This window comes from Pomacea canaliculata, linkage group LG2, assembly GCF_003073045.1.
Source record: "Pomacea canaliculata isolate SZHN2017 linkage group LG2, ASM307304v1, whole genome shotgun sequence".
NCBI classification, from domain to species: domain Eukaryota; kingdom Metazoa; phylum Mollusca; class Gastropoda; order Architaenioglossa; family Ampullariidae; genus Pomacea; species Pomacea canaliculata.
The window spans coordinates 29013367-29037690 of record NC_037591.1 but is presented as its reverse complement, the minus strand read 5'-3'; the positions used below and the strand labels follow the sequence as shown (position 1 = coordinate 29037690).

Genomic DNA, 24324 nt, shown 5'->3' with positions numbered 1-24324 from the left:
GACAGACAGACAGACATTATATTGACTTAACCAATCTTTTTTTAGCACACAGTTATTACCTCCGACGCTTTAAAGGTCAGATCCATCCACATATACTGATGCTTTCAAAAACAATTAATTGTAATAATTGTATCTGAAGCCGGTTTGCGTGACTACTAACTGTTTTCTAAACCCATGCCCCAACTCTGTTAAAAATTAAAATGTCTGGACAACAATTGATAGGAAACGCCCTTCATAAAAGAGGCGAAACGATAATGAGAAAAAGAGAAAATGAGAGTTTGTAGAATTTTAGTATGAGGAACGTATGATTACTAGCGTGGAAATTTAATTTTAAGTAAATCTCAGCGCCTAGTGTCACTTGTCATTGCTCTTTTTTGTTGTTGTTTTTTTTTTTGGTTGTGTTCTTTTTGGAGATGGAACACGCCAAGACAATGCATTACGCCTAACAAAAGAAATAATTAGATTACTTCTCCTCTCTGATTCTCATTATTTTTCTTCTCTTCTTTAGGTGGATCATAATGGGAACTGCTTAAAATCAGGAGGAGGGAATCTTTCTTTTTTTTTTAAAAAATGAGCATTTAGTTAACACGCCGTGCAACACATTATACGTGCTGCGCATTTCATCACGTGACATCCTGCGGCGTGTCACGCACAAACAAGAAGGTCCTGTTTGAGCTGTCATCTCCCCTCAGGTTCCGGACTGTTACCGACTGTCTCTGTCTTCTATCACATAGATGGTATCAGTAGTTTTTGAGCCAGACTGTGTTTCATTTCTGAGGTGTGGTTCTGCATCATTGACTCTTGTCTCCACATACCAGGCGCTCGGGGCGTCGCCATTGCCACAAACCTTTCACGGTGTAGCATAGTCTTTCTACTATGGATTGTTTTATTGCCACGTTATGTCTATAGTGCCCGTCCTGCAAGTATTTCGCATTGTGCCGTGTATGATGATGCTTGCTGCAATGCCTTCGCTCGTCTCAGCTTCTTCTGGATGACTCTAACGAATCCGCGCGACGATTCAACGTGACACATCGGCGCAAAATTATCGGAGGAACAATCAGTGTCATGAATCCACGTGATGATTTAGCATAACGAGTCACGTGACTGCTCGGTTCTCATGCTTGAAAACTCGTGACTGTCCTTCCGTATATTTCCTTTAGCTTCACCTGAGTTCTCCCGATTACCCTCCTTCCCCTATCCCGTAGATAGACACTGACAATATAACTTCCAATATATCTTAAAATGATCTTTACAAATCTTTCTATTTTAAGGATTTTGTAAAACGTGTTACTGCAATCATTGAGTACAAATCACACGGCCTGGTATTTGAATTTTCTTTAACTTAGAGGCAATAACTTCCACCAAGCCAGCTGTCCTTGTGACCCCATTCTCTGATTTCCCTTTTTTTTCACGGGCTTCTCTTCATCACATTTACATTTGGTTTTGTTTTTTTACTTTTTGGTGCTTTTTTTTTATATTTGGCGGCCTGGATGATGGGGCTGAGAAAAGGTGAGGTCGCTATGGCTTCATTTTGCCAGTTTCATTTCGCTCGCACGTGCGCAGTTCTGAAAAGTAGATCAGAAGATTTTTTTCTGAAAGTGATCGCGCTGTTTAAAGTCAGATTAGCATGATGTTACCGAATGATTTTTCACAGAATTGCCTGCTTTCCCGCCAGAAAATCTTATTTTAGTGCTACAGAATTAGACCTAAAAGCCAGACAAAAAAATACAAAAGAATATTGGATTATGCACTTTGAGGCCAAGAATATTCTAGATTCTTCCATCTCTTCTTTTCTTCTGTTCATCGATCCTGGGACTGCCCGACTGTTTGATGAAATAAGGGAGAAATTTACATTAAGAAACAATTTTTCAGCAATTTTAGCATATTTAGCATAAGGTGTTGATCTCTTGGCATCACAGCCAGCAGTTGTACAATAAAGATGGACAGCTGTACGGTCACCAGCTGCAGCTGCACAGTGACGGCGGTAATGTCCAAATCCCTGTCAGCACTTGCTGCGTTGGTTGGACACGCAGCTGCAGGACATGTTGGAGGCATTCCATCGGCTGGAAACACAACAGCATTCAGATGTCCTGCACTTCCCAGGCAGTAATGTATTCTGGACCCTACGAGTATCGAACTTGAATGCTGTAACCACTCGACTCTCCGCTTTCCCAGCTGTCACAGCGCAGCTCTCGGTTATTGTCCATGTTGCCATGGACGACAGCGACTACCTGCTCACTCGGTGCTTGTGTTTACTAACAACTGTCTTCTTCTGCTGCTCGTGGGAAACAAAGCAAGGAGCGGTCAGCCCGGAGTACTCACTCTGCCTAATGACGCGGCTTTCTATCGCATCCTTAGCAAGAGAAACTTTGCTGCTCGGCTCAGGCTCGGCTCAGGCTCGGCTGAAATGGCTTCTCACCAACCCCGGGAAATGTCCTCGTTTGTAAAATACCCTGTTGTGTATCCTAGGTAATGAAACCCAGGGTGGCGAAAGAATGGGCACGCAAATGAGATGGAATAAGTTGGCAGCATGCTCCCTAGAGAACCCGATAGGCGAAGAAACATATCGAGGCGTCGGTTGTTGTTTTTTTTTTTCTTTAATGGGGCTGAAAAAAACAAGAACAACGAAAAATGCGGGAAATGTTGTCAGTAGGGAATGCAAGTGGTACCGACGAAATGTTCTGACCAATATCAAGGGACTTTTGGACTTTAAGAGGCCTAAAAAATAAAAGACGAAGGAAAAGGAAGATGTGGATGAAGAAATGGAAAAGATGATGATGATGAGGAGGAGGAGGATGCAATAAGAAAGACCTCTTGTAATGAAGTGCTACAGATGAACATCCATGTAATGGAGTAACGTACCATCGTCCAGCAGGCAATATTAAAGGTAATCACCCAAACCTACAGTCGGGAAACAATGGCCCGCTAGAGCATTTCCTGGACATCGAAATAGCCAGTAAGTACAGATGATTTCCCTCAAGAGAAGCGTCGACGTGAAACTATATCTAACCCACCCTCCATTCCACTCGCGCGCGCGCACACACACACTGACCAGACGACCTCTCGCCCTCTCACGCCCTAAAAAAGATGACGCGAGTCGAGCGGAAGTAGCTGTGTGCGCATGCCGAGTTCTGACATCATGAACTGAGAGTGGAATCCCCTAGCCGTCATTCTGTCGGATGTTCACCAGCCAAAACGTGCGAAACGGAGGACGCAAATCCCGCAAGTGACCCTCCTGACGACTGCCCACACCTCCGAGCGTCTGCCGTCTGCTCATGACACCCTGGTGGCAAGGATAACGAAAGGAGTAGACAATCTCATGTTTCCGCGAGTGGCCGAGATGGGTTGATTCCCTGGAGACGGGAAGATAAAAAGGAGGAGAGACGAAATGTGTCGGTATAAATAAATAAACTTAATGAACAATTCGTAGACAAAGCCTAAACACGAGTTCTGCAATTAGCGCTGCGATGTTGACGGCTGATGACAAGGGAGTTATCGAAATGGCAGGTGAATGCCGATGAAAGGAATCTTTGCTGAGAGTTCTTTACAGTAAAGATATAGAATAGAAGTTTGTTCAAAACAACAAAAAAATAAAACATGGTTTTTTATGATGAGGTGGTCTCTTGCTGTATTCTAACGATTTTAGAGCAAATTTATGAAAATTTAACAAAATAATTGTTGTTGAAAATATTTATTGGCATACAAGTGTCATAGAACTTTTTCTCTTTCAATACATGATGAAGTGCATGTATTAATGAGCTGGAATCATCGTTTTCATTACCACTATAATTTTCAGTGAAGTTTAAAATATCATCCATCTTCCAGAAACGATGACAACGGGGAACATCAGGTCGAAAGATTTCCGATATTATCAAAGCTATCGACCTGCACTGCGCGTGTGCGTGGAGAATACTTAAAGCCTCATCCGCATATCTTAAGATAATAAGTCTTGATTAAGAGATATGGGCATTGGCGCACGACGACTCGCATGGCCTCCATCTGTACAGAGTGGCGAGGACCAGAGGAGGAGGGCGGATGAAGGGTAAGACGAGGGCATCCTGTGACAGCTTCGATCGCTACAGACTTCCGTCTTCAAACATGTGAGCTAATGGATTGGCGCAGGAGCTTCGCCAGTTCGACCGAGAGCATTATTTTGATGGCTTTTAAATAAATAAAACAGCCACACTGCCTTCCATTCTCGCCTCGTCAGTTTTTTTTCTTGCTTTTTTTCTTTTCCTGAAACCGGATCATGGCAGGCTGAGGGGGTGTGGGGTGTGGGTGGGGCTTTCCAACAAGGTTTGATTGAAAATTACCCGAGCGGCATAAAAGGGTTTGCTTGGAACATAGTTTTGCAGTATCGCCACGGCAAACACGTTTAAAAGTGCTTGCGAAGGAACGATACATTTTTCCCATCCTAAAGACGCCTGTCTATAGTGAACTCTTGATATGAACTCCGGATTGTCTTTTTAAGGGTTCGATATGTATTTTTGTAGCTTGGCCTTTAAGATGTTATTTTCAAAGCTCTTTGTTTCAGAGATAACCAGTATGTTGTTTCGTTGCCCAAACTTCACTGGCAGGCGACAAAAGACAGAGACATCACGAAGGGTGGAGGAGAGGTGGAGGAAAAGAGAAGGAGGACGCTTGTCAAAACAGAAACCGTTAACTGTTCAAATTCCTGTTCTTATTTTAAGTAACTTGAACTGTACGGTTACAGTGCAGAGCTAATTCCCTGAAGAGCAGTGGATGGCTTAGTCAACTAACGCTTGCTTGCCCTGTTTACAGTTGTATTGGTGCCCTTGTGGCACGGAGGACCTCATCACAAAAGCCATAAAACAGATGTAGGGTAGAAGGCAAGCATGCTACCCCCTCCTTCTCTACAGGTTAAGATATTCGTCACTCTGCTGGGTGCGGCAGACGGCCACGTGATTGACGGTTGTGCCAAAGGACGGTCCTGGCCTGGCTTCATGGGTGGTACACCATCAAGGTCGGCGTGGTGTTGAGGATGGTGGTGGTCGTGGTGGTGGTAGAGGCGGACAACAGAGGACAAGAAATGGAAAAGGCAAGGACTGAAGGATTGCCAGCGTGGGGGGCAAAAAAATCTAAAGGCAAAAACTTTATTCAACTCGTATCCCACGTGTGTAGTTTGCTAGCCTCCTTAATGATTTGTCCAACTACTATTCCGTGTCATCTGTACATTCATCACTCTGTCTCACCTTTCAGTTAATACTCTGTCTACTCATCCAATTAGTATCATTTCTTTTTATCCAATTAAGTCTTTTTATACAGATAGCATTTGTCTTTTTAATCCAATTTTAATCCCGCTAACTTACTCCAACTTACATCCATTCTCTTCAATCCATCAATCTTCCTGATATTGTTTATACAATTGTCATCACGGAAAAGTACTACTAGATTCCAGTCTCTTTTCCAGCACCTGTGAAAATAAAGCTGTACAGAAAGGCAGATGTGAGGAGAAGAGACTGGGAAGTCTGAGGAAGATCTCAACGGTTCTGTCAAAAAAAAGAGCAGCAGTGGCAGTGGCTGCGAAAATGTTCCGACAACTCGTGACCGGATAGAAGATTTTTCTTCTCTCCCCTTCTGCCTGTCTGAGAAAGGTGCACTATAGATAATTGCTTCCGACGGACCCTCGGGGCAAGCCGCACATCACGTGTTCACAGCTGTAGACTTCTTCCGAATAGCCGTGATGGCTGCTTCATTTATTTTTTCAAAACGTTTGTGCGAATCGGTTGGAGATTTCCGGCGCGCGCATTCATCGCACGAGAGATGAGATACTCTCCTTTCATTGACGAAGTATCTAGAATAATGAGGTCAGATACTCTTCTTTTATGAAGGATACACGAAATACTTGCTTTTATTCAAAGAGTAAAAAGAGATACTCGCCTTTTATTCAAGAAAAATATCTAGAACGAGAAGAAATCAGATGCTTGCCTCTAATTGAGAAAATTGCCTTAAGGCGAGATGAGATATCTGCCTTTTATTGAGAGAAAATACCTGGAATAGAAGGAGATGAGATGTTTCATTAAATTAGGATGCATTTATTATTAATAAATAAAAATGTGAGATACTTGCCTTCTATGGGATGAAAATCATAGAACTGTAATTTATTGTACTCCATTTTAAATGAAGGAGATATAAACTCAAATACATACAGAAATGACTTATTCAAGAAGAGATGTACTGTACGTGTGGTAAAAGACACCGGCTTCATACCTGTCTCTATGAATCTGTCTACCTAGTCCCTTTGTCTGGGTTCATTATTATTTCCGTTTCTGCTCTCTTTATTGTCTTATTCCACACACGCACACACTCGCAGACACACAAATCAAAAATATCTATTCAACGGAAGCGCGATTAATGACTGTCTGTTCATCCCACTCTCATAGCTTACACCCCAATTTTCTATAATCACAATTTTCTGAGACCACATAATGACAATACCTCAGCAGTGAAAGGAGTAATTTTAAAAAGAAAGAATAGAGCTGGATGGAGAGTAGCATTGGCCATGGCTGTCGGCATGAGCCGCTTAGTATTGCCTAAGATGATGCTGATCAATATATTTCCTGTTACGTAGATAATTTCTTATACCAGATCCAGAAGCCCTCTGGCTACCCCACCTTCCCCTCCTCTACTGTCATTGCTACTTATCATTCCCTGGCTTCGAAATTGGCTCTTCAGGTTCTGCTGTTCAGCGCCATTCTCGGCTACAGGCGTGTCTGTGGTTAAAAAGAGATAAAAGTAGACAATCAGGCACGGTGAAGAGGAGTCTACTGGATAGACAGATAGACAAAAGTATAATACCAGTTTTGTTGTTTAAAGATTTTTATGGGATGAGAGCCGTGTCTGGTGTGCGGCATGAGACCGGGTAATCATCCTGAGGTCTGTTTCCTCCTCGACGGACTTTTTGAGATCAGGGAGCCTGCGCTGTCCTCATTTGAGAACAGTCTTCTTACTATTCAGGATAGGCAAAGAAGCTGAACAAAGAAGAAGCCAGAAGGTTCTATAAAGGATCAAGACAGATATGCTGCGACGTGCCGCTCGTGCAAAGTGGTTCCCACTTCAACAAAGTTTTTTTCTCTCAAGCTGTGAACTTGTTTTCTACTGGCTGTTTCTCAAACTGCACCGTGTCCAGTCAGCCATATATTGTTTTTGATGTCAGGGCTTTATCTGAGTCCATTTTGAGATATTGCGTGTGTTTACAGTCGAAGGAGTGTGCCGGCACACCTCAGGTTCTCGAGCTCCCGACGACTTAAAAACCATTTCTCCCACTCATGACCATCAACAGAAATGTGGATCAGTCTTCCTGGTCCAAAAAAGCACTGTAGGACTCCCTTCCACTGCGCTGTATCAAGTTTCAGGAACACAAAAGGTTGAAATCTGTATCAGTGAAATCAGAAGAGACTGTAGGAATTTTAATATCGCTACCCAGTCAGCAATCGGTCTTTGTCCTAAAGGAGTAGAGTAAAAGGATTGCATTTCAGTATAGAATTCACGAACCAGTTTCCGTTTGTATACATTGGCCAAACGATATAAATGTCATTTCTGAAATAGCAGAAATTCTGAAGTCAAGTGAACTTTAGAAAATAATGACACTATACCAAACAATATAAAAGAAGTTTTCGTGAACAAAAGAGTAAGAAAAATAAGCAACAACATGCTCCATTTTTTTCTTAAGAACCTATTTTCTAACATCTTTCTATCTTTTCATTATTGTAAAAGTCTGTTTCTAAATGGTTTTATCAGCCTGGCACAGTCACCATTCTCTTGGCAGCCACTGTCACTACCACAACCCAGCCTGCTCTCTATTCCCTACACACAGGTCGTTGTGAGCTGGGGACAAACTATGAGTGATGAATTATCTTCTTTCCACTTAAGAAGAAAAAGGAGTTTTCGATTGCCCTTGACTATGCGGGAGCCTCTTTCTAGGAGGAGAGAAAATGTGTGACTATGGCGAGACGTCTACTTTCAAATTTAGCGCAGGCCACGGAATATTTCCTGCGGATCTCGGCGAGCTAAAAGTGAAATTATCCGGCAAAAGCCGATTCAAATGCTTTTAGATGGCGAGCTGCGGACAGCAAGAAGGGAGGATGAAGATTAATCACCCTGGCTATTCATCAAAGCACCTCGGAGATGAAGTGAAAGCCACGGAGCAAAGAGAGGGTACACGGAGTCTCTTCTAGAGGGCAGTAGCGGCCACCTCTTTATGATCTACATTTAGGAATGTTGGACACGTAGGCTAACAGATGAGACGAGCTTTACATAAACTCATTTTTCTTGATTTCTTCATTCCGTCCCATTATTAGCTCTCAGACGTTTGAGGGAAGTGTTGTTGACATGCGCAGTGCAGACTACGGAAGACGTGAAGAGACAGCCAGATGTGTGCACACAGAGACAAACAGCAAACAGACCAGTAGAGGTAAAAAGGAGCCAGACAAATTAGAGACCAGAAGAGACAAACAGAGACAATAATACAGAAGACAAGCTAGTACAAATGCGCACACAGTTACAAATAAATTGCAGAAAAGCAGAGATGCACACACACACACAGTGTGCAGAAATGCACACACAGAGACATAAATACAGAGATACACAAAGAAAGGCAAATATGATACAACCCAGCAAAGGTCTGTATCTAAACAAATAACAGACAGATAAATAAAAAAGTTTGAAATACAAGAATCAGTTTTTTTAAATAAACAAATATATATGTATTCATGTACAAATATGTTTGTTTGTTTGTTTGTTTGATTGATTGATTGTTTATTTGTTTGTTTGTTGCTCTGGAAGTTCGTTGTTTCTCTACAACTAAGAAACATAATTCAGATGATTTTACTACACTGCAGAGTTTAAATATGTTTAAATATTTCATTTTTCCGCATTCTTTATTGGTATACCTCACTTCTTCTTTCTCTATCTATCCATCTTTCTTTTTTTCAAAACCGCTAAACTTTTCTTGTACTAACTTCAAGCAGACAATCACAAACTCAGCAAAAGTTATGCTACATTCATTTTCTCCTTTTTGCATGTAACTGACCTTACTCCCTTTTCAAAACATTTCTTCAGGTCTCGGCTATCAACCACTGTGCCGCCATTTGCCACTGCACTGAGTCAGGCCTCACCAGTAAGCAACCCGTTCGTTGGGGTAAGAGAAAGAAGCTATTACACATCGATCGTTCACAGTAAGAAAAGTCTACTCTTTTTGATGTCACCCCATGCTATAAATTATCCCGAAGAATCGCGAACAGGCTTTTTACATAATCTTTGGCAAGATAGAATGTTTCTTGAGTGCATGCTCTCAAGGCGAGAGAAGAGGACCACAGCAGCGTGGATAAAGTAGTATGATTTTCTAAACACAACAAAAGCCTTAACCACATGCACTACATGTACTTCTATATAATTGATTTCAATATTTGTGCAATCCTAGCACCGTCTTGACTCCAGAAGCGAAAATCAGAGGCTACCTCCATCTACTGATGCCCGCCATGACAATGGATCATGTCAGACAAGGGGGCAACCATCTTGTGCGAGTAAAAGCAAGGCTCCTGCTTACATTAGTGAGAACATTATGACTCCATGTGATGTCCATCTCCTCACCCAACTGTTTGAGTTGTGTTCGGAGCTTCCATCTCCTTTTTTAATTTGTTCCAGCGATCGGCACCTCGACATGTCACGTGGCAAAGTCTTTAGTACGTGCGTCTCGCTACACCGTATCATTCCTCGATGTAAAGGATGCTTTCATGGCTGACATCTTCATCCGACCCTTATTCTCTTAGTATAGTCAAAGCCCTTTTACCGACCATGTTCATCCCAGAATTTTCCAGTGTGACAAGAAATGATTTTCTTCTTTCCCTTTTTTTTCTTTCTTTTTTTTTTTTATTATTTCTTGGTGTGCAACACATCCTCGTTTCCGTCTATATCACTTCTGTCAAACTGTCATTTCACGCTCGACTGTCTCCTACCTGACAGCTGGTAATGATTCGCAAAGGTCTGGCGAGAAGTTCTGGATTTCAGGAAGGCTTTTCGATCGATCCTCGCGAATCGCGAACTTTTTCGGAAGTCCTGGCACATTGCAAAGGGCGTCAGAGGGAGCCACATGCTTTCCAACTCCTCCGGTCTCTGTGATTTGCAATAATTTTTTCAAATAACCACGCACAAACAGCACCGATTGGTGAAAACCTTCCCGATTTCCTCATTTTTAGCTACATTATCCACATTGTATACCTCCATCATTTATCTCACTTCTTAGACACAACCTCTTGCTTTGCTTAGGTTCTTCTGATGAACAGCGTGGGTTCTCCGAGGAGAGAATTTAAATTTAAAGCTAAATATGTTCACTTTTTAATATTAATAAATCAATCGATTGATGTTATCCATCCCTTTATTCGTCCATGTACTGGTCTAACAATCCATCCACCTATCAGTCAGACTACTTTTCAAATGCGCGTTTGTCTAATTTTTGTGGGATGTGGCAGCAAAAAAGTCGCAGACTTAAATGTGAGAGACACTTAAGGGTAGAGGAAATAAGAATGCTTTTAGAGAAAACTGTTGAGAAAAAGATGGGTTCTCCGAGGGTTGCCTGGCGGGCGGAGCTCAACTGTAATTACGTCTACATTTTTATCTAAGCTGGCTTCTCTCTCGTCAACATAATAACAGCGGCACCATTACACTTTCATCGCCAGTCATTCACAATTCTCTATCGCCACCCTTATCATTCTGTACGTGTGATGATGCTGTTGATTCGGTAGAGGTTTAAAAAAAAGGGAAATTTATGTCCGTCCAATTCCGATGTAAGCATCCTATTCAATAAACTTGTTAAATGATTTATTCCCCAATTTCTTGACAAATGGAAGTCATCGACGCCATAGCAAATAACATCCAATTTTTAAGAGTAAGAATGGATCCTACGTGAGAGTTGCTTGGTAGTTACAGTGAGACTACCTCGCAAGCAATGATGTGGCGGAAACATACATGCATGTGATTATCATTTCTTCACTCGAAAATTCATTTGCGGTTACAACTCACCAGTAATTTTTAGCTGAATACTTCTTAGCTTTTCCACTGTATTGGACACACTGAAGAACACGGATACAGATCGGTTAAACTTGGTTAGGAGCTCAAGAAAAGCATTTTAACTTTAAAACATGAAACTTCGAGATCTGTACAGCTGGAGACCTCTCTGAGAAAAATGTTGCATCTTTAAATACTGCAATACGTATCATGCTAATTTAAAAAAATATTTATTCAATCAACGCATTTTTATATAGATCCAACAAATTTTGGCCAAAAACATTAAACTGACTCTGTTTTTCCTTGGCTGGCCAAGCAGCACTGCCACATAAGATTATTTGCAAGACATTTTGCTAACTGAGCCACACGAGGACGAATGCCATAATATCCAGATACAGATATGTGGACTGCTCCTTGCAGTCTGTAGTTCAGTTCAGCAGCCAAACTCGACAAAAAGACCTGAAGATGACGCTTCTGGGCAAAAAAGATGAACTCTCGTCTGCGGATTTTTCGAAATAGTATATTTTCCAGACGTTCCTGCTGTCTAGACGCAAATCTCAGACTGTTGTAAGAAGATTGGAGGTTTGTAACTCATCACATTTCTCGAAACACTGATGAAAATATGAGAAACATAAGGAATTTGTGAAATAGGATTCGCGATGTTGGGGGACCGGTGATGAAAGGGGCAGATAAGCGCTGGATAATCGAGGGGAGAGTGAAAAAAGAGAAATGTAAAGACACGCTCTTCCGCGCTTCTTTTCTCTCGGTGGCGTGGGGTGGGGAAGGGTTCTCGGTCCCTGTGCGCTCACCATCCCGGATCATTAGATGATGAATTCACCAGGCGAGATCTGCACTCATAATGTAACAAGCCAGTTTTGTATTTTATATGAGCGGGAGACAATCCTGTAATTCTGGAACACAATGGGAAGCAATCCCCCTAAGCCTTGGCGTCGACAGAAAGGTATTAAGGGCGCTGGAGTGTTGATAAAGTGCCACGTGACGAGCATGGACTGGGTACAGAAAGTCTGCAGGGGCTGTTTGGAAACACACACACACGGGAGGTGTTTGGTGAAATAAAATGGCGATAAACTTCGTTAACAATGTGATTGATCTTCTCTCGACAGATTGACGCCCGAGGCTATCAGAGCTCGGACGTGTAAGAAAACTAAGCAAACCTACGCGGTTCCCTCTGTGTGTGTGTGTGCTCGTGCGAGAGAAAAAGAGAAAGGGAGGAAGAGATAAGAAACCGGTCTGTGTTTGCTTGTCTAGATACAGCTTTTAAGTTCTTTTAAATAAACATTTTTTCATTGATAACATTTATAAAATTCGAAGAGATGCCAAGACATCGTCGTTGCTGTCCAGTCCAGCCAACCAGGACCAATGGAGAATCACAACTTATATCTAAGTCAAAGAGAAAGCTTTAAAATATTATCGTTTTTATTGCTGCGTTCAAATCACACTGTGCTGACATGTCCAAGTACATGCATGTAAAACTGATTTCTTAATTCTTCATCTCGAAGAAAAGTAATCTTAATACCTAATTATCGACCTACAATCTACTACCATTACATCACCACTATGATATCGCTATAATACAACTATATTGCTACTGGATGGATGTAAACAACAGGAGTAGCATTCTGAGAGAGTAACCTCCCTGGACCATGCAGTCGATGGTCTGTCTTTACCAATGCCACGCATTCTCCTGGTGTTGAATGTATTGTCAGCCTCGTGAATCACGCAGTTACACGTGGCACGTATCGACAGGCCAGTAGTTAGCTATAACAGAGATCGATGGCAGGCCAAGGATGAGGAGCAGGGAGCTCCCCCCCACACCACTACATCGACGCCAGGACATTGTTGATGAAAACATGGCGATCTCTTGCAGCTCATCGGGCGGAAGGAGCTCGGAGCAGAGGGGCCAAGGCTGCCTGGGACGAGGACGACCTTTAACCCCTGGTGTTAGAAATGAATGTCCTGGCGCGGAGAGCATCCTATTCCGAGTGCTGGGCAGAAATAGATGCGAGCACGGCAGGTCATACCTTGACCTTAAAAAGTCGTTGATCACGATCGTTCTGCTTTTTAACCTCTGGCTTTCATCGCATCTTCGTGTCCCGCTTGCCGTGTGGCTAGATGACAGAATGCAGGCGGGTGGAGACCGCCATGGTGGTTAAGACACTGAGGGATGGCTGAGGGCAAAATCACATTTAAGTGTAAAACCAAGGCAAATGTCATCGAACGCCTAACCAGCAGATAACTATGTTCATCAAAATTAAGGGTGTCAAGAAACCGATGGTTATGAGATGAACGTTCGGAACATCGGAGCTCTGATTAAAATGCTGAAGTATGTCCAGACATGTTTTCCAATTCTCTTCGAACACATTTTTCAATACAATGGGTCTTTAAGGCGATTTTCATGTTTAAAGCTTCTGTCCTTTAATCCAGCTTGTCTTTCCACTGAATGTATATTACGGTCTGAAGGTGAACACCAGACACATGAACAGTAAATCATTTGTCTGATCGTAGTCTTTATTTATCAAGTAAAACATAAAGATTCTGGCATTTAAGAGGAAACAGGAATTTCATGATGACATAAATCGAATTGTTAGGATTATTTTCATCATCCCGTAAACATCGTGACTGCCCAGCTCTCGTGATAAGCTGATAAATATAACAGAGATATTAATTTGTTCTAAGATATCACTTGTTCTAAGAAGGAGGGCTCAGTCTTGAAAATATAAGTTTCATGGCTTATATGAAGATTGTTGGCTGCTTTGGCAAAAAAGATCGAAAATCATAGAAGGATAAAGGTCCCCATGTGTTTCCGACACCTGATCTGTTTCTTTCTTCTTCCTTCCTTTTCTTGCATATGTCACTTCCATCTCGTTTAGAGACATGTTTCCAATTGCAAACATTACTTTCTCATTCCCAGAAGTCGACGAGCACTTTTAAATGGGCATGTTTCAACATTTGACCATGTATGTCAAGTGATAACCGTTATGCAAAAGCTTTCCCAAAGCTTGGTCAAAGGTTTGTCCACATTTGTCTAGTTAAGAATGACCTTTACGACTGTTTTACACAAGACACAAGACTGTGCGCGTGCGGGAGTGCGAGCTGATGTCATCAACACTCTTTAAACAGAGCTGTTGGTGCGCGGGTCTACTACACAGTTCCATGAGCATTAAAGCTTTGCCAGAGCATCTCTGGCACCAGGAGAAGATTATGTCCACTCGAGACCTCATGTCACCAGACCCAGTCGAAAAGATGATAAACATTTACGACAACCACGAGCCGCAACCAGCTAAACAATTGCGTTAGTGTGTACAGTGCACTAATACAACACCTACTCTGTGGACAACAGACTGGCAATGCAATTGTCCGGCTCAGCGCCTCTGTCATGAGCAATATACATACATGTCTATGGTAACGAAGCCAGGACAAAACCCCGAGCAGTCGTGAGCAATTTAAATAAAATAAGCGTCTGATTGGTTAAAATGTCGGGCAGTCTCGTGAAGTCCCGTGCGGGAAGAGACCGGTCCTCCTGGTGCCCCACGTGGATCAACGTGCTGGGCACGCACGCTTCGGGACGAGTTAAAGGCCAATTCTTCTTCGAGAATCGCCCATTATCATCCTTTTGTCGCATTCCTCTCCCTTTCCTTTTTTTCCGAAAGTCCTGCTGGGCTTTGCTTACTAATTCCAAGATAATTGTTTTCTCGCCGACGAAGGAATTAATTTTTTTAAATTTGTGTGGCGTTCAGTGGATGTGTCTGAGCAGCAGCATGCTTGATTAGTGGAATCCTATTTTTGTGTTTGTAGATGTCATTTTCCTGTTAACCTATTGACACGAATATTCCCTTGATTCCTCCATCTCCAAAACTTATGTTCGCTTGCAAGGCAGATGGCCCTCAGCTAATTTCACCTTTGACACCGTGCCGAGGGTCAGATCTACATATAAAAAGAAATTTAAAAGTGGAAATAATAAAAAGTAAAATTTACACACTCGTAGAAGCGCAAAAAAAATTAAAATGAAATGTTTCAAACTTTTTCCTAACAAAGTTAAGACAACACTTCTGCTAGCGCATGTGCTTATGCGTGTGTGTGTGTGTGTTTGTCCGTGCGTGTATGCGCTCGCGCATGCGTGCTGAGTACCTCGCGACTTCAGAATCTTCCTGATGAGACGGAAATAAATCTCTGCCCCAGTCTGACATTAAGGGACGTTCTGTCAGGCCAAGCTGCTATATTCAACCTCATAGTAATCTGTTCCCAGCTCCTAGTCTCTAACGAAATAGTCCCTTCAAGATACATACTTACCAGATTCGCAACAAAATCGATTCGATCAATAATCTCTTGCCAGCGCCATAATCAAACTCTTCATTAACTCACATCGCTGCTTGTTCCCCTCAGTGGTACATCAGGAGCTTAGAAATATATTCAAATGGCGGTTCTAAATAATGTCTAAGCTTGAAATCGAAAGACATAAAAGTGGGAGTAATGGTGTGAATCAGAGCGAGACATCAATGTGTGTAAGTGTGTATGTGTGATTGACAATTAATTGACCAATTAATTCACGTACCCTTACCTTAAAGAAGAGGAGAAAACACAACAATGCTCAAATCATATACAATCAAGAATAACAAACAGTAACTGACCAGGGAGGTATAGGTGCAGTTATTATACTCTATTAAAAATATGTGTGAGAGAGAGAGACAGAAGGAGGAGTATTTGACGACAAGAAGAACCAGTGGTGCAAGAGCAATGGAGACAGCATCACCCAGTAACGATCCCCCTGTGCTGTTCACTGGTGCGTGTTGAGCTGCATCACTCAGCCCTCCACTTCAGTGCGGTCCTCATAATCCCTCTGCCTTTCACGGAACTGAAAGCCTGTCTATATTTCCCACCTTCCAGGAAACCCCTTTGGTCCCAGAGCATCTCACGAGATTTGTCAGTTCAACGAATTTTTTTTTTTTTTTTTTCGTGGAACAAGGTCAGGGTGTTTATTTTTACTTTTTTTCAACAAAAAATAAGGGAGGAATTTGGAATGAGCATAAAGTTTGATTTTGTTCTGGATAAAGGAACTTCAAAGACTGGGTGTCTGAGTCCTTGCTAACTTTTTCCGGGATTGATTACTTGAATGACTTGAGGGTAGGTCAAAAAGAAGCTTATGTTTGTCTATTTTTTGAAGAATAGGTTCATCGTTTTAAAAAGTATCATCAAGAGCTAAAAACCACACCAGTAAAAAAATTTTCTCACCAGAAAAGTGCAATGACCATTCATTCCTTCTCTATTGCCATCTGTCTCTGACTCCGTGCTACCTGTCAAGAAGTCTGTTGATTATGCTCCTTAACAAACAACAGAACAGGACACTGACAAATTCCTCTTGACAGCTCCCTCTGATTTGAGAGAGAAAACCAGGCGTGACTTTGTATACTGATAGAGGAACAGTACACTCCCGTCTGTCCATTCGTCTTCCCCTGTCCATCGCTGCTTTCAAACGTCTTTTCTAACAGACGGAAACAGCAATTAAGTGAAGTATCCCAATATACTTGACACCCAGAAAAAAATGAACGTCTGTAACCATAGCCAATGACTAGTCTTCGCGCCAACAGATCCCTGAAACATGAGAATGAAGGGGAAACTGTTTCTTCTCCCATGTAGCCTGTAATTCCTACACGGACAGGACGGGACACTGGGAAATGAAGGTCCACAGCCGACAATGAGAGCACTGACATCAAGTAAGATAATGATTCGCAGTGTACTTCTTTTGATGTCATCGATTGGCACATGGCACAAAGAACAGAAATGATGCTCACCATCACGAAGGGACAATCCGATTGATGACAGTATTTGTGTGCTTCTCAGCTGATCAGACGAGACAATCGCAAGACATGAAAGGCGCAGGTTACAGAATAAGTCTTTTGCCGTTTCTGAAATTTTCTATTTGATCCATTTCCCTCTCTTTTGTTATTTATTTCTCTCATGAAACCAGGGCTTAACTTTCGATTAAAGCTCAAAATATAACATGTCTAAAGCAGAGTGCTTTCAATATTACATCCTGACAAATTTCTTTCATTAACCCATTAACTGACAATCTGAGAGTATGGTATACAGTCTAGAGAAAACAATTGGCTTTTAAAAGAGGAAAACGATTTATCCATTACTGTATCTCCAAAACCGCTTATCTGTGCCAAAAAAATGTAATTTCTTCTCGATTTTGTTCAAAGCTAGGATATCATTGACTTTGAACTCGTCAAGAAACAAAATGGACAGGGTTAAATAGTGTGAAGCTCGTCTTCTAAATGTAATAGCTATGCTGATTGGTGGCTACATCACTCCCAAAGTCTTACATTCGGAACCCTTAAGACTGTAGAGCGGCAGCCTGTGTTATATATTTTTCCGTTTGAGTACATTACCCATGCTGGAAGCTGAGCAATTAACAGTCATTACCACTATTGATCGCAGCTTTATCGGAAGCTTTTAGATTATCTTTAAGAACACCCCTTTACTTCCTACTTCTTTGTTCATTCATTCCCTCGATTGCACACCTGCTTACTCTCGAGCGATTTGATGGCTTTTTTTTTTACTGATTTACCCGCGCGTTCTTTATTTCTAGTCACTGTTTCATTTCTTTATTATGACTTTCATCTATTTTTTTTCTTTCTTTTCCCCATTCTTTCATTTCTTTTTGCGTTTGTACGCCTGAGAAAACGATGGAAATAGTTGTACGAAACTACACATCATACCTCACCACTCTACACCTTACACCACATTATTGTTGTTGTTGTTGTTGTTGTTGTTGTTGTTGTTGTTATTCGACTAATTTAAGTTACAGTACTACTTTTTCAAATGAAAGTTAACTAAATTCACTCAGATACGACTTCCACATCATCCACGCAACAAGGATCTGACAGGTGTCACTGTCAGGAGCGATGCTAACCCTCGTGGAGGATCGGGTATTTGTCCGATAGGAATATAGTGTTTGTGCACGTCGGCATAAACAGTGGCCAGACAGCTCAAGCTCCCGACCGGAAGACAGTTCCGAGCAAAGGGACGCATTTACGTCTCGGCGGCTCGTTCACCAACGGCCCGCAGTCCGTTAGCCCCGGGGCCCGAGTCCCTCCGTCTGACGATTGTCCACATTGCGAGCACCTAGTGTGTGGAAATATCTGCCGCCTCACTTTCTTTGCTCCAAATAGACACCAACATGGGGTCCTTCTAGGAATGGAGGTGTCAGACACAGGATAAAAAATGTAGAATGTATTAACTTCGACATGAGTAGGTAGTACTGTGACTAGTAAGGCAACAGACGGTTCTTTCTTTTTTTGAGTCGGGTCTTTTCATGGCTGATTTATAACCAGGTTTGAAATTAGTCCGTTTAATTTTTTCATGATACGTGCTCTCTCCCCACCCCCTAATGTTTAAAAGTAGTTTCTAAGACTTAAAGTTTAACTTACCGAAACCAAGAATTTTTTTTTAATTATCATGAATGTGAGCTAAGCCGTCTTGGTTAATATTGCTGTCTTACCGTCCTCCCTATGCGCAGAATAGATTCCTGGTTGTGACCTTTGGTCGCCTAATTTACGTCCGAAGATTTAAAAAAAAAATTCAACCGAGAGAAGCTTCTCCCCAACCACCCGTCACTACTACAGTGAGACCCGGATGCCCTACCTTCAGATCTCCTCTCTGGAATAATGTTTTTCTCTTTGTTTATAGCACATGTTTATAGGAGGGGATGAAGACTTTATTGCTGGCTCGGTGTAAAACACCATGTCCCCCTGAGTCTTGTCATAATTTGAATAAATAAATAGGGTTGCATCACTGCACCGTGCGCGGCATTTAAAGATGTGTAGGCCTGTATAGAAGTGTCAGTCTATATTTTCAGTAGATAGTTGTGGACAAGGTGTACCACAAAGTGTAATTTTGGACCACTACAAAACGGCAGATAGCGGTAGTAAAATATTTCATCCCATTTTGTGCATTTCTATTAAACATGAGAGTCACATAAAGTCCATTTGTGGCTTCTGTGTCACTGTCTTGTGTGCAGCTTATATTTAGAGACGGTTTAGAGTTTTCTTTTAACTTCCGATTGCCTCTAGACATCGAATATGCTTCACTTAAAAATAGTGAGGAAATTTGATACATAGAAAAGATTCCTTCTGCATTTCCACATAATAGTGAATGAAATACTAATCTAATATGCGAGCGTAATATGTACATACGCGCGAACAAACACACAAGCGTTAAGGAATCAACGATAAACAGGTACATAGCTTGCGGTAATGAAGCTGCTGTTCCATTTATTTATGTCGATTTTTGTTCAAGCTTATTCATCAGTGAGCTGGAGGTCCGATGGTTAGCTAAACTAGATGGCTGATTCACACACACCACACACGCACGCATGCACATGAAAGGAAATATGCGTGACCATCGCTGGATACAACTTTGGGTTTTGCTGCCTCTGAACGCAAAGCCTAGCAACACGAGCTCAGAGATAGTCTGTAGAAGTAGGGCGATCCGTTGGACTGTGTGCACTGCACCAGCCCAGACACGTCTAATGATCGGAAGTCCTCCACAAACCTCGTGACGCATTAAGTAGCAGCTAATTACAACGGACACGCACAGGGTGAAGAGGGCAGGTGAATACTGGTCATCATATCACAAAAAAAATCAGCAGATCTTTCTCTTTATTCCTCTTGCATATCTTCTATCCCTCTTTCTTCTTCCTCCTCACTTATAATGTTTGTTGTTGTTGTTGTTGTTGTTTCTTAGCTTGTTCGTTTTTGCTCGTCCTTTAATTTCTTATTTTCATGTCTTTAAACAGTTCTTTTTTTCTGTTATTCCGAGTCTTTTCAAGTGATGGTCACTATTGATATTTTATTTACCAAGAGCTCATCATCATCATCGTCAGCAGCAGCAGCAGCAGCAGCAGCAGCAGCAGCAGCATTATTATGCAAACAGTAAATTTTCACATTATCTCCCACAAAAGCTTCTTGTTACAATTATCCACTTTAATCATTGATCTCTATAGTCGACTGCTCTGTATTTCTGGGGGTTTTTTTCAGGCTGTAAAGTAGTTTATTTTGAATCAAATAATAACGACTACAAGAAGGTTTGTCTAACAATGTCGCAATGATACAACTGCTTAGTTTTCAAAGCCTAATAGCTTCACACATGAAGGATTTAGTGTTCTAATATCTTCGTGTGTGAGAGACATTTTGTGATCGTCACATACCTGAGGAATCTTGAAGAGCTTCAGGAGATTGTGCACCTGTATTGATGTCACGCTAGAGGGCGCCCCCAGCACACCCGAGATGATCTTGACCTCGTTTTCTGGCTGTGACCCGTCTGGACACTTGTAGGAGGAACCGCCGATGCTAGTAATAGACCCTGTGGACCACACAAAATAGTCTTAAACACATTCCAGACAGGACTTTCTCGTTTAGCAAGTCATTCGGTCGGTCGTAAGTCCTTTGATTGCTTAAATTGAAGGGTGTCTGGCATGTTCGTGTGTTAGTTTGTTCGTTTTTTTCAGCTGATGGTCGGACCGTTTGTTACAAATTACAGAGACCAATAGTTTTATTAACTATGATATCCAACTGTTTACGTATATTTAAAAACAAGCTCGTGTTGAAGAGTCAGTGTTGGAGCAGATGTACTTAAAGAAATTCTCAAATGTCATTAATTTTTTTGAATACGACTGCTGAAGACTTAATTGAAATTTCTAGCGCTAACAGCTTAAATCAGCTTACATCATGGAGGGAATTTTCTATTCAGCTGAGCAAATGAGCATTTAAGGTCAGGCTGTCTCTCCCCGCTAGTCAATCAGATGCCAGACTGTTGGCCACTGTGCAAGATCAGAGCTGGACCACCTGATGTACTTCGCACACCATCGGCGTTATCGACGTCTGGTCCCCTGGCCCAAGACTGTTGTAGTCGTCGCAAAGCCGATTTCTCTGTTCTACTGGCTCACTACTGGACTATTGTTTGGACTACTTCTACATTTTACAGCGAAGTTCACAATGTTTTTCGTGGATCATGTTGAGAATATGTCGTGAAAAGCCGTCGGAATATCTCTAGGACTACAGTTCACTTTTGACAAGTTGCACTAACGGCATTTTTAAATGTTCATTTTGTATCTGATGTTGCTTTAACAGATTTTGCTTTATCTGATTTTTTTCAAAGTAGTTATGTATAAAAGACGGGAAAATCATACCAAACAGGAAGGGAGGAAAAGCCACAGGTGATTAGAGAGACGTTACACGCGACATTGACAGGGAGGACAGGCAGACACCACGGGATGGAAAGTGGGATCAGCTGCCCGAGAAATAACGAGAGGGAGTTCAGGAGAGTAGAGAGAAGCGAGAAACTCGGACTTTGCCAGTCAGCTCCTCCAATCAATGTCCGCGTGTTGTCTATCATCTAGCCTCGAATTCGAATCGGCCGACCTAAAACTGCGCGACGGCGGATATTGCAAATGAAGTCGTTTTCATGCAGAGAGTTCTCCCGCTCGGCTCCAGAGAATCATCCAGCACGCAAAGCGCTTCCTAGATGTCATGACCCGGGTAAACGGCCTTCACCCTCAGCTCCCCCTAACCCACATCCCTTCACACAGGCCTCACTGCACACGAGAAGACAAGCCGAAAGAAAGGCAAAGTCAGTAGATTCATTGCTGCAACGACGATGATGATGATGATGATGGTTTGATGTTTCTTAACCCATTTTCTTACTGCGACAAATTCCTCCTTTCAAGTACCCTTGGAGGAGTGAGTGTCTTTGCTAAAGAGTCGTGTCGAGCGACATGACCAAACCAAGCCAGTTTTTGCTGCTTAATGTCTGCACCCGTCCGGTTCGGAAGGCATGTACCGACTCCGTTGTGAGGAGAGACAGGGCAGGCCATTACAAGTACTAAGTCAGGGGCCGAAGAAGGAGAAAGAGGGTCGGCCGTACGTCTCCAGTCTGACACTTGGTACAGAGATAAATATGGCTTGACCCGAGCAAGCTGACCTGCGAGGCTGGTATGGCAACATAAGCTCAGACAGATATATCAAGGCAAGGCCATGGACAACACGACAGCAAAACATGGGGATCTTGAATTCGTTGGGAGCCCGAACTGGCAGCCAGCGGAGATCGCGAAGAGGCGATGAGGCATGGTTGTCCTGGTTACAGAATACAATGTGGGCAGCACTGCTCTCAACTCTTTGACTATGGACATGTATAGCATGTATAGCTTGACTTTTGTGACAAAGCTCATACTTCTGCTATCCTAGCTTTCATTCAGTCTGCTATCGCTGCTGTCGCTGCTTTGATACTACGACAAATATCCTTAGACAACGTTACGCTTGAAACTCCGCACTGAGTTTTCTTGTCAGATATTTGCAGCCATTACTTTGTTCTTGTCAGAAGCGATTTCCATCTCTTGTATACTCGTGCTGGCGGCGAGTTTGTTTTTAAGGGCCTGTAACTCATTGTTGCTGTCATCTGATTGATGTCATCGGTTACTTAATGGCCTCCTTCTGATGGACGGGGAGGTGTGGTACTAATGGAGAACGTCTTCCGTGGTTTTTTTCCCAGATAGATGTTAAACAGCACTGAGGCCACATGGCTTGGCGAACATTTGCCACTGGCGGAAAGAATTCTCTGACCTGGTTACTAAGGAGTACGGAGCTCCTAGGACTGGTGTACAGCACATGGATGTTTAGGACATTGCCCTCTTCAGTGTTGTATTTCCGCATGGCGTCCCACAGCGCAGACCCAAGCCTTCTTTAAGTAAATAAAGTTATGGTGAGGATCCTAACCATTCAAAGAAGTTTTTTTAACAGGATGCGACTAGTTATCTGTGCTCTTGCCTGCTCAGAAGCCTGACTACTCCTCCGCAAGCAGTTCTTCGGCCATAGGTGTGAGGCGGTTGGTTAAGTACAGACGTCTTCTGTGAGGAGTTGCCAGCGATATCCTCGATGACAACTTTTTTGCTGATCGTCGTTTGAGAAATTCTGTAATAAGTGAAAGGCATCACTCCTTTCCCTCCAGGTCATCTATCCCCCTTTTTCCTGGTTTTCTTCATCTTTTGATATCGCAGTTGACCTCCCGATATTCGGAAGCTGTCGAGGGGTCGGTCTTTCACTCATCGTTCAGGGTCCTCTTGCCGTCATAAAAGTCGAGAACCTCTGTTGGGACCCAGAGCTGTTTCTTTGTTTTTGAAAGCTCTAGGGTTTCTTCTACTGTGGACAGGAGCACCTCTTTCGTGTTAACAGAGAGGGTATCCTCGTCCTCGTCACAATCAATCACATTTAGGGCGGCAAATTTACCTCCATTTTGGGTCTGAAAGACTCCCGCGGTGTCTGGGTCGTCCAGGTCAGACCAAATTCGTGGATTGGGTGCTTCACCATCAGCTTCAACTTCAGACTTTTTAAAACTAGGCTTTGATTGTTATTTATGTCCCCACCGGGGTGTGCCATCGTCTGGGCCTTGTTGGTGTTCGATTTAAAGTGTCTCGGCAGTAAGACAAAGTTGGATATGAATCGAACTACCTGGGGAATGTCAGGTAGCCTGCCTTGACTATTCGTGTGGGTGACTAGTGTTTACAAGAGTTAACTTGGTGCCTTGAGTGAACTCAAGACGCCCCAGTTCTCGTTAGGGATGACCTTTGTGTTTCAATACCCGATCATGTCCAAGGGTATGTCTGGTGGCAAGTATTTCCAGCTCCAAAAGCGCATAATAAAGTTGTTGCGATTAAAAATCTGGTCGTTGGATCTCAGGCATGACAGAGCGATCCGTCTCGCGATGGACACTGTGCAGAGAGGCTAGGACGAGTTCTTCGCGGGGTTTGTTGGTGTTGGCGTCCAATCGTCTGTTTATCTCTCGTATCTCCTTCCATGGTGCTCTTCACTGAGTATTTGTATTTGTGGTGGCCGAAACGTTTACCTTGAAGGCATTAGAGTCCAAAGCAGCCTCATCAGTCTGAACAATGGTGCATGGAATAATGAAATATGATCTCAGTTCTGTCTTGCTGGTTTTCGGAACACAAGGCAACGATTAAGACGTTGGCATTCGTATTGCGATGTTACAGGTAGAATTCTAGGTTCATCACAAATCGAACAAGTACGAAAGCATTCCTCAAACATATTTGCATTAGTTAAGAATGAAAGTCAAAGATCACATCTTGGACTGGATCATTCATCGACATAGTGACCAGTTAGTGCAGGCAGTTGATATCGTTACATTCAAATCACAAATGCAAATGGATCTCATTGCATGGAACTCGTAAGACATGCGATGAGATCCACGATCAAACTGGAAACGGCT

The 24324-nt window shown here is 42.5% G+C and overlaps 1 protein-coding gene across 1 annotated transcript in view; it reads right to left on the bottom strand.

Moving 5' to 3' along the window:
• Positions 1 to 24324, bottom strand: part of LOC112557033 (metabotropic glutamate receptor 2-like) — a 125549-nt gene that overhangs the window by 57085 nt on the left and 44140 nt on the right. The window contains exon 3 of the mRNA XM_025226599.1: positions 20255 to 20409. Within this exon, the coding sequence (XP_025082384.1) occupies positions 20255 to 20409 (155 nt within the window). The remainder of the gene's footprint in view (positions 1 to 20254; positions 20410 to 24324) is intronic.